The following is an 18,439-nucleotide window of genomic DNA, read 5'->3' on the forward strand; positions in this document are numbered from 1 at the left end:
TAAATGCTGCAGTCGTAATTCTTATCTTAGTCCAGTGCTAAAGTACTGAAAGAAATTCTAGCATTTAAAATTCTTGAGTCAATCTGATAAAAAGATGATTTACTTTTGACGTATATTGGCTTTTATTGTCTTTATTTATATATTACTTACATATATTTTATTGTTAATTCAGACTTGCTTTCATAAATCAGTGGTATACAACACTTATTTCAAAGTCTCCCTTTTCTATTCATAATGTTAATAGTATATTGGCTTTGCATTTGGGTTTGTTAATCAACTAAGAGGAAATATTCAATCTCTCGCGGATGAACGGGTCGTCAGGTCAAGCGGTCCTTCCATTTCCTCGTCATTTCGCTCAGGAGGATGAGCATGTTCATCAAGAGTCTGGTGACTACTCCAGCTCATCATAGTGTCACTGTCGTCTATTCTTGGGTTGTTGGTATCTTTTCGAATGCCGGTAGCTTGCTGGCTTTCGTCCTCTCCCGGCACTGGGCGTATCGGGTAATGGGATCGGTGATCAGAACTGTACGTCACGCTGGCATCAATAATTGGCACCGTCCTGTTGAGTCTCTCCAGGACCTCATGCTCTCTCCTCAAAGTATTCTCGAAAAAGTGGTCTTTGTTTGATAGGAAACTTCTTTGGATGTATTCATCGCTGTCCCTTCTCTGCCCTTGCCAGTTCTCAGGGATGGTTTCCCCGCTATCACTCCTTTGATATGGCCAGTAAAAACCCTTCAAGGCATCATCACTGTTTCTTCTTTCACCCAATCTGTAGTTTTCATGGACAAAATCAATACTGTTTCTTCGATGTTCAATACTGTAGCTACCCTGACTAATTTCATCGCTGCTTCTTCTCTCATTTTCCCTAAAGCCACTATGGATTTCCTCATCACTTTTCTCCATCACAGACCTCTGTGTAATCCTATCAGAGTTTCCTCTCTGGCTCAGAGGAAAGCATTTCCTAATAACTCCATCGCTATTCCGTCTTTCGTCCAGCCTGTACCTCGTGAGAATGACCCCATCGCTATTTCTCCTCTGATCTGGGTGATAGACACTTCGCGTCCTATTTTCTGCCTCATGACATTCTTGAATAACCCCTTCACTGCTATCCCTCAAGTCTGACTTGAAGTGCTTAGCAGAGTCCCCTTCGCTAGCACCGCTATCCTCTTGTACATAGCCTTCTTGGATAAAAGGATCGTTATTTCCTCTTTGGCTTTGTCCATAACATTTCTTGATGACCCCCTCACTGTTCCTCCTCTGACTCGGTCGGTAAATGAACCCCTGTAAAATGCTATCGCTGTTCCGTCTCTGATTGAGCGAGTAAGTTGGCTGGATGACCCCTTCGCTCCTCCTTCTTTGTCCAGTCCAGTAAGTTTCTGGAGTCATTTCAGCCGTATTTCGAGGTTCAGCCGGCCAACCGGGGTAAGTACTTTGAGGGCTCTTATAAAAGGTTCTATTGATATGCATACTAGGGTTTTCAATATGTTCTTGAAGTTTGTTATGAGCATGTTTATGAGATCTAGAACTGTGTATTGGATGATCACTACAGTCTAATGGCTCCTGCAAAGACAGATATAGATCATCTTAGTATATGTTTAATAAATAATAGACATTCTTACAGAAGTACCTTTATGCTGTGCGGGTTACTGTTGCTAAGGTGTTCCTGGCTGAATTAAAAATCAAGTTGCAATTATCTATTCATTGTTTATTAAAGTTCGTAAGTATTTCAGTGCCTGACGAGAGCACAACTGGCAAAGTAACTATGGCAGCTGAGAAAGATTTTCATTGGCTGTTGACCGTTGGGAGCACGCTTCGTTTCTCTTGAGTTTCACCCACAAAATATATATCTGATGCCATGGGAGAGAGATTGTCCTTCTTCTGCGATAGTCTTAGCACTACTTGTTTCTCCACTTTAGTCTTAAGTATTGTCATCATATGTGGAAGGGCACAGTACCTGAGGCGGTTCAAGTTTTCTTCCGCCTTCATTCCTGAGACTGAATATTTCCTCTTGAAATTGTAACTCAGAGGGGCTCGGGGGACAGCCTCAGTAGGCCTACTAAGAATTAGTCAATTTAGTTAACAGTATCACAGTGGTTTAAGTCGATCAGCAAGTCTTCAGAGGTCTTATTATATATTATTTTTCATTTGATGAAATAAATGTGCAAATTATATTGAAATCAAATTACTATGGAGGTTAACCAAAGCTCAGAGAATCCTAGTATTAGCTCTTGATATCCATTGCACCGAACATGTCTTGTGTATCACGATGTCAGCATTTTTAGTTATCATGGGAATATTTCAAGGAGACTATAAGACTATTCCAGTGGTATTTGAGGGCTTGATTATATTATTCTATGTTTCGGTGTAAGTTAGGATAATAATGAGAAAAGTAAGCTGTAACCAAAGCTATAACGAAAGCCACATAACTGTGAAGCACTGCTATACTGACTGCAGAGAGGGTGGTCCAGATAAAATTGGGAGACTCTAGAACAGAACCATTGTACGAACACTGCACTCGCTAATCGGGGCTCGGAAACAGAATCGAATCCGCTAAGAAAGGAGGATAAATGGTAATGAATTGAAACATTCTCATATTTATTGTAGCTAGTTTAATCAAATGAGAGTCCAATTGTAGCTTATTTAATCAAATGAGAGTCCAATTGTAGATTGTTTGATAAAATGAGAGTCCACCACAAAGAAGGAAAATTCCCTTGTACGACACGACAGTTCCAATCAGAAGATCCAGTCTTCCGAGGCGCAGCAGAACATATGGCATATCGTTAGACCAAAGGCAGAGAAAATGAGCTAAAACTTATTATGATTTGTGATATCACAGTGATTGGAATGACTATAAAATCTGTTTCCTCTCAGAGCATCAGCGGCATGAAAATCTTTCAAAGCTGAGAGTTACTTTGCATTACTTCGGGGTAAATCTGAAACAGAGAAATGAGTGTTAGTACTAACGACATCGGATACAAACTAGAATTGAAAAGATACATAACTCAATGTTGGTCATTTGTTTACATACAAAAGAGCGAATACATGGAATAGACTTCCAGCGCATGTAGTAAACAGTAACACGGTAAACGAGTTCAAGAATAAGTTAGACAAGATCATAAGAACTCTAAGTGCTTAAGTGAATCGCTCTACCAAAGAGCAAATGGAGTCTCCACAGGCGGACTAAAAAGTCTTTGAGACATCCAAAATCCTTGCAACACACTCTCTCTCTCTCTCTCTCTCTCTCTCTCTCTCTCTCTCTCTCTCTCTCTCTCTCTCTCTCTCTCTCTCTCTCTCTCTCTTAGAAATATCACAGTCGCCAAGAAAGTTTATATCAGATAAACTTCATAAGTTCAAACGTACAGCAATTGTTTTTATGTTGAACAGGCTGACATAAGTCTCTTTTTATAGTTTATATATGATAGATCTGTTTTAATCTTGTTACTTATCTTGAAATACATTATATTAAATTTTATTACTTTTCATGTAGTTTTATCTATTTCTTTTCCTCTCTGAATTATTTTTCCCTGTTGGAGCCCTTGGGCTTATAGCATCCTGCTTTTCCAACTAAGGTTGTAGCTTAGCGTGTAATAATAATAATAATAATAATAATAATAATAATAATAATAATAATAATAATAATAATAGTAATAATAACTAGAGGGACACTCAATAGAGCGCAGACCTCTGGCGGGGCAGTTTATTTCTGGACTTTTGCTTGACCTTGACCTTTGACCTTAACATGCATTAATTGGCGTTGATTTTCACACGATCAAAATAAACCAAGTTTGAAGTCTCTGTGACAGCAATATCAAAACTTATGGCTGATTACGTGAATTGGACATTTTGCTTGACCGTGACCTTGACATTTGACCTTGACCTTCAAAAATCTAATAATTTCCAGCTTTTTCCAAAACAGTTAATCCCTGCAAGTTTCATTACTCTACGATTAAAATTGTGGTCAGGAAGATGTTCACAAGCAAACGCACACACACAAACACATAAACAGAGGGTAAAACATAACCTCCTTTCAACCTCATTGGCAGAGGAAAATAATAATAATAATAATAATAATAATAATAATAATAATAATAATAATAATAATTCCTAAACTGAAATAGTCTTTGTGAACTGTGGGATGTTTTTTATCTTCATTATCATCGTGTTCTGAACAAATATATTCGAATGTAATTTTTTATAATTTTTACCTTAACTAGACCCTCACGTGCTTATATTAGATTAACTTACTAAACACTAATATTTTTATGAACAGAAAGTACATTATAAATGCTGTCTATTATATTTCTATCATAGAGAGAGAGAGAGAGAGAGAGAGAGAGAGAGAGAGAGAGAGAGAGAGAGAGAGAGAGAGAGAGAGAGAGAGCAAAATAAATCATTCTAGAATCGCGCATTGGCTGCTCCTCCTGTTTTCCCCAGAGCTGACGAAATCACAAGATCAATCTTGCTTTGTCTTAAGCAAAGTTCCGTCCGTTTATTAAAGCAAATCTTTTTCCTGAGATATCCTCAGGCAAAAGTGTGTGTGTGTGTGTGTGTGTGTGTGTGTGTGTGTGTATAAAGGGAGAGCCACGCTTCACGCCATGACGCAACACTGGATCACAATGAGTCTAGACTATTCTATGAGCTCGATTAATCATGCAGGGAGCATGCAATGAAACTGCAACGTTATCCTGCAAAATGACCAAATGTTATTGAAGCAACACCAATCACTACTCATTAATAAGCATTACATCATCCCAGAAATAACGCAATGAATGACAATTGATGCCTCTTTTGCAATATGCTCATAGCTGTGTGGGGTGATCTTATTGTTCATTATTTCACCGGAATGTTTTTATTTTTTTCTTTTCATAATCGCTTTCAAAGTAGACTGGTCTTGAAGGTTAATTTACATTCTTGCTTTAGATACCAGAGTTAATTGAATGTCTCTTAAATATAAAACGACCTTTGAAATATGCGTATCATAATAAAATGTATTCTCGAATGATGTCACGTGGCGTGCCGAAGGTAGGACTAATATATATTTATTCTGCACACTGTTCAGGGGCTAGTTGAGATATTTCTGAGCAATTTACTTTTTCAAAAGTAAATTTGCAGTCAAAAATATATAGAGTTGAATGTAGTTAAACAAAATTATAAACTTAGTACTAATGTTGTCCTGGGAGCAGCTAATGGCTTAGAATTTTAATAATAAATTTGTGTAGCTTAAGGACATGACATTCTTCCTTTCCTGTAAGATGTCAGGGAAAGAACATTGTTCATTTCCTGCGGTCGAGGGAGTCACTAAATGGAAGGGAAGATAAACGTAATGTTTTACAAACAAACACACACACACACACACACACACACACACACACACACATATATATATATATATATATATATATATATATATATATATATATATATATATATATATATATATATATATACGTTATATAATTTCGATGGATAGATAGATCGATAGATATAAATATATATGCATGTATGTAGATATTCATTTATATATCTATCTATCTATCTATCTATATATATATATATATATATATATATATATATATATATATATATATATATATATATATATATATATATATATATATACATACAGACACATACATACATACACACACACATATATATATATATATATATATATATATATATATATATATATATATATATATATATATATATATACAATATATATATATATATATATATATATATATATATATATATATATATATATATATATATATATATATATATATATATATATATAGCAAGTTAGTAAGAATAGGAGCTTTTGGCACTTGTTGGAGAATTGGTAATGTTACTCCATTAAGTAAATGTGTTTGTGGTAGCGTAAGTCCAACTGATTACCCCCTAATTTCCATAACTCCCATATCATCTAAAGTTTTTGAACGTCTTTTAGCAAAACGTCAAAACAGGTTTTCTGAAGGAAATCATATTTTGCCCTAGTTTAAAATTTGGTTTTCGTAAAGGCCTTGTAGCATGTGATGCCCTTCTTACAATCTCCAATGCTGTACAGAAATCCCTTGATTGTGATCAGGAAGTTCGTATATTGGCTTTGATTTTAGAGTTGCTTCTGACCGTTTTTTAAACTAAAAGAAAAAAGAAAAAAGGGATTTGACTGTGTTATCATAAACACTTGTTTTCAAAGTAAGAAAATGGGAAGTAAGAAGATATTTTCTCATCTTCATTATGGGTGCCATATGTTATATCTGGCGTTCCTCAAGCTAGAATTATTATCCCCTGTTGGAGCTCTTGGGCTTATAGCATCTTGCTTTTCCAATTAGGGTTATAGCTTGGTTTGTAATAATAATAATAATAATAATAATAATAACGTCCTTACCCAATTGCTTTTTTTCTTATATCTTGCACACACTCGTTTAATTTTTCATTCCTCATATCTATCCTAAACATAACCTTTCCATTCATTCACCCGGAAGCTGTTGCAAATTCTGCACAGCTTTAATTCTACATGTACTCATTTCCTTCATTATAGCAGTTCTTCTCTTTAATCTCTTCAATATTCACCATATTTTTCTGTATCCCATACATTCATACACTAACCTATTTAATTATTTTCTGGATTTCCCTGTCTTGATATCTACCTTAAGCATCCTCACTATGATATGCTCTCATATACCATGCATATACTTTATCAATATTTTTCTAACACTTCCTTCCATTATGCATACACGAATTTCTTGTATTTCTGGCATATACTCTATATATACGTATTCCATTTTCTTTCATGAACTCTTACATGGCCATTCGATTTTTCTGCTAAGTTCTCTATTAAATCCTGCGAATAATAATTCAATTATCGCAAAGGGAATTGGTTTTATTTTCTCTCATTGATTATGAATATATTTTATCTAATATATCAGGCATTCCCTCAATTAACAAATGCGTTCTTCCTCAAGAGTTAAGATCAAGAATAGGTGTTATTTTCAAACATAATGAGAGAGAGAGAGAGAGAGAGAGAGAGAGAGAGAGAGAGAGAGAGAGAGAGAGAGAGAGAGAGAGGAGAGAGAGAGTGTGCGTGTACGATAATCAAAGGGATTTTTTACATCCCTTAAGACTGCAACCAGTCATTTAAAACGGACACATGGTGTATGATGCCGAATCCAGATGGTTTTGAGCCAATATCACAATCTAGGAAGATTATTTTCGAAGAAGGATGGCCTACCTGGATGGTCAGCGTTCTAACAATCTAGCTATTTGACACGTACAGTACAGAGCAGCTGTCTGGCAACTTAGTTACTTGGATACGTACAGTATAGAGCAGTGTCTGGAAACCTAGCTACTTTGACACGTACAGCACAGAACAGCAGTCTGGCATCCTAGCTACTTTGACACGTACAGTACAGAGTAGCTGTCTGGCAACCTAGCTACTTTGACACATACAGCACAGAACAGCTGTCTGGCATCCTAGCTACTTTGATACGCACAGTGCAGAGCGACTGTCTAGCAACCTAGCTACTTTGACACGTACGGTACAGAGCAGCTGTCTGGCAACCTAGCTACTTTGACACGTACTGTACAGAGCAGCTGTTGGCAACCTAGCTACTTTCTCACGTTCGGTATAGAGCAGCTGTCTGGCAACCTAGCTACTTTGACACATACAGCACAGAACAGCTGTCTGGCATCCTAGCTACTTTGATACGCACAGTGCAGAGCGACTGTCTAGCAACCTAGCTACTTTGACACGTACAGTACAGAGCAGCTGTCTGGCAACCTAGCTACTTTGTCACGTTCGGTATAGAGCAGCTGTCTGGCAACCTAGATACTTTGACACATACAGTACAGAAAAGCTGCCTGACCATACAGACACATGCATGCACTCCAGTCTTTTTATTTTCCAGGTTTATTGACAAACGATATTGCTACCTGAGTTGCTGAGGCTATTCAACTTAGGTGGCCTCTCTTAATTAATAAACAGGTGGAACTTCTGCCAATATTGTTTTTAAAAGAATATTTAGTCACTCAAATGTCCTTTCATAAAAATTACTTAAAATCAAAAATTCAGTCTAATTCTTCTTCATACAAAAAATAAAAAAATGATAACAGGCAAAATTAAACTTCTAGATGTCACTATATTATGGAGAAAATGATAAAAACAGTAAAAAAATGAAAACGCTTCTTTTTACTAACCGAAGATTGCGCGTTGCTGATCATGGCACAAGACTGTTGTGGGATGGAGGTCATCTCGCGGTTGGGGTTGTCGGTGGTAAAATAAGGCAGCAAGGGAGAAGGACAGCCTGGATAGGATGGGTCGTAGTCAGAGAGAGGAGAGGCGGACAGGGAGGTGTAGGACGGCGAAGGAGGACACAGGGATGCGAAGGAAGTCGACGAATCCATCGTCAGATGGACGTTGCCACAGGCCATCCCGTAAGAGGGATGTCCAGACACGGTTCCTGCTAGGGCACACGAGGTCGAGGGAGAGGAGCAAGAAGGGCCGGGATCCATGGAGTAGGAGGTGGATGGATAATGTTCTGCTGAAGAGACATGTGTCATAGGCATGAAATGAGGCCCCCTCGCTGCCATGCGACTGCAGGAAGGAGGCTGTTGGGGAGGGGGGAAGGACTCTATCTGGTGGCTAGACGCCAAGACCCCAGGGGGAATGTTTGACGGATAGGGACATTCGATAGGGGCTGGTGGAGGAGGGCCGGGAGGGGGATTGGGAGGAGGAAAGGGTCCATGTGAAGGATGATTCGAAGTAGGTGCCATAGGTGTTACTAATGTTGACATAGGGACGTCTTCAATCCCTAGACTTGCCAGTTCAGCTGTGAGCTTGGCCACCCATTCAGTTGCTTCCTGGAACTGCTGTGTTGTAATCTTCGATCTGGAAAGTATAGGCATTGAGTATTATATGATCTGTAAAGTATAGACCTAAAATATCAGTTATCTCGTGAAATAGAACCTGCTGGGAGGGGCTCAATTTAATGACAATTATTAAATAATTGGACTAACAGAGACAGGAATTATTGCAGTTGTCATTGTTAAAGGAATGTTATCAAATATATGAACGTATGATATGTAATTAATGTTCATGACAATGAAGATATTGACCAAGACAAAGATGTGGTGGAAATTTAAAAGAGACAAGAGCAATCAGAGATTTTAGACCTCCGCCAATGAATATTACCAACATTTTACTCAAATCTACGGACGAAACACTTTTTTTTTTTTTCATAGACTGACCGTTGATGAATCTACTGTAACAATACGTTAAAATCTATGGACAGCGCATCCCCGTTTTCATAAGCTGACTGTATATGGTGAAAAAAGGCAATGTTTATCCAGAATTGTTATCATGATGGGGTCGTCCGTGACCTAGGATCTATCTATAATGAAATTTTCATCATAATCTGTCTAGTAGTTTTGACGTCATCCTGTCCACGGACACACAGACAAATAAATAAATAAATAAACTGATTCGATTTCAAAACCTACTTGGCAGAGGTGAAGGAATGAAATAGTTAGAATTATTACTAGTACGATCTCACTATTAAGATTCTCCAACTTATTTGTGACTGAAGTCTTTTATATGAATGTTGGAACAAATAAATTAGTAAAATAAAGCATTAATAGTGGAAATGGAGAAAACTAACAAAAAATATCCCAAAATGTTTCACAGGGAAACGTGTAATTTTGGATTATTTGAAGCTAATTACAATTTTTTTTAATAATTATTATAAATATGTAATATTATGTTGACGTGTCAAATTTAATAGGAAACCGTAAACTCAATTTCTTTTAGAGCATAAAGCAACACACACACGCATATACATACATACATAAGTATATATATATATATATATATATATATATATATATATATATATATATATATATATATATATATATATATATATATATATATATATATATATATATATATATATATATATATATATATATATATATATATATATATATATATTTATATATATGAATTTTATATATATGTATATATCACAAAAACTCTGCTTAATTTGGCTATTATTTTCTCCTAGTCCCTTTAACTAAATGTTCGTGAAATGGAAACGTAGCAAGCCGAGATATACACTGAAAAATATAACCTTAATGACCTTTATAACATGGGAGACAATGTTATATATTTAAAATTGTAATATCAATAGGAAATAAAGATTATAAAGGATTTTATCTATTTAGACAAAGGATATATACTATATATGGGTCCCCTTTGCCATCTTCACTTATGGCAAGATATTATCTGTTGCAAAAGAGAGAGAGAGAGAGAGAGAGAGAGAGAGAGAGAGAGAGAGAGAGAGAGAGAGAGAGAGAGAGAGAGAGAGAGAGAAGAGATAATTATTCAGGATAAGCAGAGAAAATGTTAAGTGTTTATTAAAGAAATAAGGTTGAAATAGAGGAAGATGTTTGGAAGGGTTCACTGCACTGAAGAGGTTTGGGTAGTAAGAAATAGAATATTTGATATCAATGAGAGAGAGAGAGAGAGAGAGAGAGAGAGAGAGAGAGAGAGAGAGAGAGAGAGAGAGAGAGAGAGAGAGAGAGAGAGAGAGAGAGAGAGAGAGAATTATTCAGGATAAGCAGAGAAAATGTTAAGTGTTTATTAAAGAAATAAGGTTGAAATAGAGGAAGATGTTTGGAAGGGTTCACTGCACTGAAGAGGTTTGGGTAGTAAGAAATAGAATATTTGATATCAATGAGAGAGAGAGAGAGAGAGAGAGAGAGAGAGAGAGAGAGAGAGAGAGAGAGAGAGAGAGAGAGAGAGAGAGAGAGAGAATTATTCAGGATAAGCAGAGAAAATGTTAAGTGTTTATTAAAGAAATAAGGTTGAAATAGAGGAAGATGTTTGGAAGGGTTCACTGCACTGAAGAGGTTTGGGTAGTAAGAAATAGAATATTTGATATCAATGAGAGAGAGAGAGAGAGAGAGAGAGAGAGAGAGGAGAGAGAGAGAGAGGAGAGAGAGAGAGAGAGGAGAGAGAGAGAGAGAGAGATTAAAACTAACCTTTTGACTTTTTGTTGAAGCTGCATAATTTGTCTCCGTTTGCGCGTGAAACTGCAAAGATCGCACGGACAATTCTCGAATTTGCACGATCTCTTGTGCCCTCTGTTCCTGATCAGGACGCCATGGTTTCTGCACATATCACAGTACTGCAAAAGAAAAAGTTCAATGACAATCTTTCGGCTCGTATAGGCTACACATACTTTTAGTTTATAGGATACGAAAGAGAGAGAGAGAGAGAGAGGAGAGAGAGAGAGAGAGAGAGAGAGAGAGAGAGAGAGAGAGAGAGAGAGAGAGAGAGAGAGAGAGATATTCACCCTTTTCCGAGTATATGGACTCTAACACTAAAAGCATCAAGTTGGTAAAAAATGAAAAGAAAAAGTCCTAATTATCATGCTTTAATAAATGTGCTGTCATAATAATCTACTGGCAACTTATGCTCTCTAGTTAGTCTGTTCCTTACATACATATGAAGGAAGTTTGCCTGAGTGTATTATTATTATTATTATTATTATTATTATTATTATTATTATTATTAATTTATTATTAGTATTATTATTAGCTAAGATACAACTCCATCTGGAAAAGCAGGATGCCATAAACACTTTAAGGGCTCCAAAAATACATAAACATTATGAGAGGTAATGAACAGTGAAAACAAAATATTTCAAGAACGGTAACAATAGTAAAACAGATCTTTCATATACAAACTATAAAAAGAGACTTATGTCAGCCTGTTCAAACATAAACACATTTGCTGCAAGTTTGTGATTATTATTATTATCATTATTATTATTATTATCATTATAACTAGCTAAGCTACAACCCTATTCGGAAAAACAGGATGTTATAAGCCCAAGGCCTCCAACAGAGGAAAATAGAAAGAAAATCTAATTCAATGACTGCCCTTAACAGGATGCTATAAGCCCACGGCCTCCAACAGGGGAAACTAGAAAATGAGCCGAATCACTAACCTTTTCCCTTTGCTTCCCTCCACCTTCTTCAGCCTCTCCCTCACCACCACCAGCAGCTTCACCAGGATTCTCTTCCCACTTCTGCGTCTCCTTACGATGGCGCCAGAGCTGCTGTTGTTTGCGCATGACCATCTTCCTCGCCCAGGTCAGCTTGCACAGGAGGCAGTCGCAGTCCTCGTAGGGGCACTTGTGGTGCGTCAAGGGGGAGTCCTTGCCGTGGTTGCTGCAGCGGGAACACGAGGGCGGCTTCCGTTTGCTTCCACTTTGTTCTTCTGCAATTTAGAAAAAAAGAAGAAGAAAAGAAGAAGTTTGTTGGGAAATATTAAGATTCGTTCAGCGTTTGAAGAGTCTGATCAGATTTTCTTTTTTCTTTTTTTACAATTTCTAACATATGGACCACGTGCTGTACAACATGATTATTAATTTATCTCTCTCTCTCTCTCTCTCTCTCTCTCTCTCTCTCTCTCTCTCTCTCTCTCTCACTCTAACACACGCACACACGGACACACACACACACACAAACACACACACACACACACACACATATATATATATATATATACACACTGTAATTTACATGATTATTTATTAACCTCTCTCTCTCTCTCTCTCTCTCTCTCTCTCTCTCTCTCTCTCTCTCTCTCTCTCTCTCTCTCTCTCTCTGTATATATATAGACTTATATACATGCATACATATATTAGAACTTCATGTACAACAGAGAGTGAATTATCAATGTATACGAGAGAATTATATATATATATATTTATATATATATATATATATATATGTATATATATATATATATATATATATATATATATATACATATATATATATATATATATATATATATGTATATATATATATATATATATACATATAGATAGATAGATAGATAGATAGATAGATATATGCATATATATATATATATATATATATATATATATATATAAATTAGAACTTCATGTACGACAGAGGGGGAGTTATCAATGTATAGGAGAAAATTGCTAACATAAATAAAAAAAAAAAAATATATGGAAAGGGAATGGAGATGTTGAATGTGGATGAATCAAATAGAGTTTCGTGTTTATTTCCTAATTAACTTCTCTGATTACTATCGAAAACATTGTTGTGGTCTATTGGTAACGTCTCTGCCTGGTGATCGCCAGACTGGTGTTTGAATCCAGGGTTAAAAGAATACCCTGTTTGAGTCCCGCTCAAACTCATAAGTTCCATTGGTCGTTGCAGCCTCACCATCCTTGTGAGCTTAGAATGGGTGTTTGGGGAGCCTATAGGTCTATCTTCTGAGTCATCAGCAGCCATTGCCTGGCCATCCTTGGTCCTAGCTTGGGAGGAGAGGGGGCTTGGGCTCTGATCATACGTAATATGGTCAGTCACTAGGGCATTGTCCTGCTTGATAGGGTAATGTCACTGTACCTTGCCTCTGCCATTCATGAGAAGCATTTAAACCTTTAGTTTTGTTTTTACAAAATTTCATGAAATGCAGAAGTTATTTTTAAGATTTATAAAATAGAATCAATTTTACTTTGCAGTCGATCGTTAGATAAGATTTTTTATTCAAGACTAGTGTATGTGACCCGTCAAAAATGACGGCTAAATATTAGGTAGATGTGCACACATACTCACGCACACAGACGCAGATTAACTTGAGATTGTGGTTTCAAGAACGTACCTCTTAAGGTACCCCCTCTCACCAGGGCACGGCTACTCCCTCTCCCCCTACCCGAGGGACAGGAAGAGACCAGTTAGTTATTCATCTTTGAATTAAAAAAAAAACAAAAAGAAGAGGAGTATTGCTATCCACATCATACCCACAATGACCAACACAGAATTCACTTCATAATTCATATACTCAGACAGTTTAAAGGTTTAAAGGACGCTGAAGAATGGCAGAGGCAAGGGGCAATGCCCTAGAGACTGACCATACATAAATATGATAAGACCCCTAACCCCTTCTCCACCCAAGCTAGGATCAAGGAGGGCCAGGCAATGACTGCTCATGACTCAGCAGACAGACCTATAGGGTCCCCCAAACCCCCCATCCTTGACTCACAAGGATGGTGAGGTTGCAGCAACCAAAGAAACTAACAAGTTTGAGCGGGACTCGAACCTCAGTCTGGCGTCCATCGATAGTGATCAGAGACGTTACCTCATCGGCCACCACAACACTTTGCAAGTGTCTGATCCCAGGCTAACTCTGCTAAATGCTCACGAACTTACATCAGGAGTTGAACAGGTTTTTTTTTATTACCCCAAGTAGTTGAATAGATAATATGTAGCACTTTATCGAACTCGGAGACGTGATAACTTGCGGTAACTGAGAAGCTGACGTGGCTCTTAGCTGTGTGCCGTAAGGGGATCTGGGGATGTTGCAGCATGGAAATTACGTAGTTTGTGCGGTTGGGCCGGGGTACGAAGGCATCCATGCCGTCTGAATGACTTTAAGTGGCCATAAAGATCCGGCCTTTGAAGAAGAACGATGCATTTCATTAACTGCGTAACAAAAGATGCCCCGAGAACAATTTCAGGAGCATGAGACGTCAGTTGGTAACGCCTTGCATGCTTCATCTTATATACAGTATATATATGTATATATATATATATATATATATATATATATATATATATATATATATATATATATATGTATATATATATATATATATATATATATATATATATATGTGTGTGTATATATATATACACACACATATATATATATATATATATATATATATATATATATATGTATATATATACATATATATATATATATATATATATATATATATATATATATATATATATATATATATATATATATACACACACATTTCATTGTATACGTTTCATGTTCTATTATTGTTAGGATTATTATTATTACAAGCTAGGCTATAACCTTAGTTGGAAAAGCAAGAATCCCATTAGCCCAAAGGCTTCAACAGGGGAAAATAGCACAGCGAGGAAAGGAAGCAAGTACATAAAGAAGCTACAAGAGAAGAATAAGCAATCTAAATGAAATATTTGAAGAACACTAACATCATTAAATTAGATAATTCACATATAAACTTTAAAAACTTCACGAAACAAAGAGAAGAGAAATAAGATAGAACAGCTCTCTAAGAGAATATTTTAGGATAAGATAAATAGACTTTCATATGCGTAGAATGGTTACCAAGACTTCGTCGATCTCGTCTCGAGTAATACGTTTGCTGTGGTTACTAGTAAACTAAAATGAACACAGAGACAATAACAATATTAAAACAGCAACGAAAATGTATCTTTCTACCAAGGCACCTCCATCAATTTTGGATGTAGCTGACACCCACACACACACACACACACACACACACACACACACACAAAAATTACAAAAGGGGACTTTTCTTCTCCACTCTCCTCCCAGCCTGACTAGGGATCCAGCCAACCAGAGATGTATTTGATAGAACGTTATACTCAACACAGCGAGAAATGGACAATAGGGGAGGGCACCTGGCTTTGAACAATTCCCCTTCAAGTCTACACTATAGTTAATTTCTTTTAGCGATGCATATTTGCGCCGACTCGCAGCGGTGTCCTTTTAACTCGGAAAAGTTTCCTGATCGCTGATTGGTTGGACAAGATAATTCTAACCAATCAGCGACCAGGAAACTTTTCCGAGCTAAAAGGGTACCGATGCGAGTCGGTGCAAATATGACTCGCTAAAAGAAAACGGATTTTGAGCGAAGCGAAAAATCTATTTTTGGGTGAGATAGCCATGGCGTCCTGATGGAAGGTTCCTTTTTGGTAGCTTCCTTGGGTATAAGACTACTAAGATATTCCCAGAGAATTTAACCACAGGTTATCACAGAATTCTAACTTCTGGAGCGAGTATCTCAAAGGTTTCCCTTTAAGACATCGTAATACAACAGGGGACGCGCATGTCTGAACGCGCCACATAGCTATCTTCACCCCGAACAGAGTTAATGCTTCGGTGTGTAAGGACTGAGAATAGCTGGGAGCCGTTCCACAGCTAATCTCACTCGTGGCTACTACTGATACTCGAGACGTAAACAAACAGACGCCATTGCTCTAATGACGTCACGCCCGTCTTCATCCTGAAGCCAGTTGCTGCCCATCACCATGATACAGTAGCACAGGGTGGGAACAAAGCTGGACGAAGTAGTAGGGAGGGTCCATCAGGACGCCATGGCTATCTCACCCAAAAATAGATTTTTCGCTTCGCTCAAAATCCGTTTTTTGGGCTCAAGCCATGGCGTCCTGATGGAAGAGTACCAGAGAATCAATGTATCGTGGTAGATTTTCCCCCAGTATTAAGTGCCTAGGCATTGACAAAACAGCAAAGTAATCTTAGATAAAGAACCATAGGGACGAAGTATCCTGCCCCCCTTGGCAGTGAAGTTCCCATGGGCTATGCCGACGTCAAAGTGGTATTGAAGGGCTATTCATCCTGAGAGAAGAACTTGGAGAACTTAGAGATGAAGCGGAATGTTTGGTATTTGTATAGGAACATTCTGAAATTAGACCAGTGGTGGTTGGGCACTGTGTATAGAGTTCATCTCTTGGTTATCAGAAGTAAGTATTCGTGTAGGAACCTTACTTAGTCAGGGTGAATATAATTTAGGATTAAACATCTTAAATTCTTCATAACCATAAGAAAGGAGGAATAAATAAAACTATGACAGGTATGTATTTCATAGTAAGTAGGAGCTGATAGAGACGCATAAGTAATAAAATAGAAATTTTATTTCACAATGCAGAAATTAAATAATTTACAGCAAAAGTAAAGTTCATTTACAGTAATAATAATGTACATAGAAATAAAGGCTTGCTCTTGAATCTGAAAAGGAATTTCAAGATATTAGTAGGTACTCGTTCTCGAGGAACGCAAGTCTTTAAATAAAACACATCATGCTCAAGGCATGCGGCACTTGTGTGACACTATGACATTTCACCTGGGATAAGAACAGTTATAAAAGCACTAAGTGTTTTTTGACATCACTATGAATCGCTCGAGGGTCAACATAGGCACCCGAAGAGTTAGAGTCCCAAGTAACTCACTGTTCTACGCAGAGTTAGGTGCAGGTTTCATAACACTACCTGCGGCTACCACAAAATGTTTGACTTCGTGCACTTGTTTCGCATAATGTTTAAAGAAAACTCGCGAGGACTTCCAGCCCGTGAAGTTTTTAAGGCTTTCAAAGTCCATGCTCTGAAAGAAATTCAGAGAAGATGCCACTTTTCTAGGATCATGACCAGCGGGTGTACTGTTCGGATCCGCTCTGCGAATGAAGTAGGTGATTTTCGCTCTTAATTGTTTCAGTGACAGGTCGCTGCCCGATGTTTCTCCTTTGAAGAGTTGGCCTCCACCAAAGTTCGAAGTTCTGCGAAGATAGACCTTGAGGCTCTCTACTGGACATAGAGAGACATCCTCCTTCAGGGGGCATATTCTCCAAGGGCCCCATCTTTTGGTGGGTAATTCATTTTTAGCGAGAAACGTCGGATCAGGGGAGAGGGTCACTTCTCCTGAATCGGTAAACAGGATGTGTCCTTCTTCTCTTGATAATGCCACTATTTCGCTGACTCGAGCTCCCGAAGCGAGAGCAAATAAAAATATAACTTTCTGAGTCAGATCCTTGAGGGGGCATGAATCATTGTCCAAGTTGGAGGCGAAATGGAGTACCTTGTCTAGTGACCAGGAGATCGGTTTCGGTGGGGGTGCTGGACGTAGGCGAGCACATGCTTTTGGTAGTTTGTTGAAGATGTCGTTGGACAGATCAATTTGGAAAGCATATAGAATTGGTCTAGCCAAGGCCGATTTGCAGGTTGAAATCGTATTGGCTGCTAATCCTTGTCCATGAAGGTGAATAAAGAAGGACATACAGAAATCAATTGTGATTTCTTTAGGATTTTTTGCCTTGACAAAGGAGACCCATTTCCTCCAGGATGATTCATATTGCCGTCTCGTGGATTCGGTCTTGTATTCCTCTAGGAAGTCTAGACTTTTCTTCGAGATCCCAAACCTCTTCTTTGCGGCAAGGGAGAGAAAATCATGAGATGAAGGTCCTTGATTTTCGATGATGAAGCGAAGACAGTCGACTTCTGTACTTGTTGAGAGAGAACTGGGCCCGGGAGAGGGATCAGCTTGGGCTGCAGCTCCAGGACCAGCGGGTACCAGTTGCTCCGGGGCCACTTGGGAGCCACTAGGGCCGCTGTCCCTTTGAAGGTTCTCAGTTTGGAGAGGACTTTCAACAGAAGGTTGGTGGGAGGGAACAGGTAGATCTTGGACCATCTGTTCCAGTCCAGTGACATGGCGTCCACTGCTTCTGCTTTGGGGTCCTCGTACGGGGCTACGTACAGAGGAAGTTGATTGTTGTCGCTCGTTGCAAAGAGATCTATC

The 18,439-nt window shown here is 37.8% G+C and overlaps 1 protein-coding gene across 1 annotated transcript in view; it reads right to left on the reverse strand.

Annotated features, from left to right (window-relative positions):
• Positions 1-202: 202 nt before the first annotated feature.
• Positions 203-18,439, reverse strand: part of LOC137629048 (uncharacterized) — a 60,031-nt gene continuing 41,794 nt past the window's right edge. The window contains exons 2-5 of the mRNA XM_068360316.1: positions 12,018-12,289; positions 11,047-11,192; positions 8,203-8,893; positions 203-1,560 (exon numbers count right to left, since the gene is read on the reverse strand). Coding sequence (XP_068216417.1) covers positions 292-1,560; positions 8,203-8,893; positions 11,047-11,192; positions 12,018-12,289 — 2,378 coding nt within the window. The 3' untranslated portion in view covers positions 203-291. The remainder of the gene's footprint in view (positions 1,561-8,202; positions 8,894-11,046; positions 11,193-12,017; positions 12,290-18,439) is intronic.

The sequence above is a fragment of the Palaemon carinicauda genome, chromosome 37, assembly GCF_036898095.1.
Source record: "Palaemon carinicauda isolate YSFRI2023 chromosome 37, ASM3689809v2, whole genome shotgun sequence".
Lineage (NCBI taxonomy): Eukaryota > Metazoa > Arthropoda > Malacostraca > Decapoda > Palaemonidae > Palaemon > Palaemon carinicauda.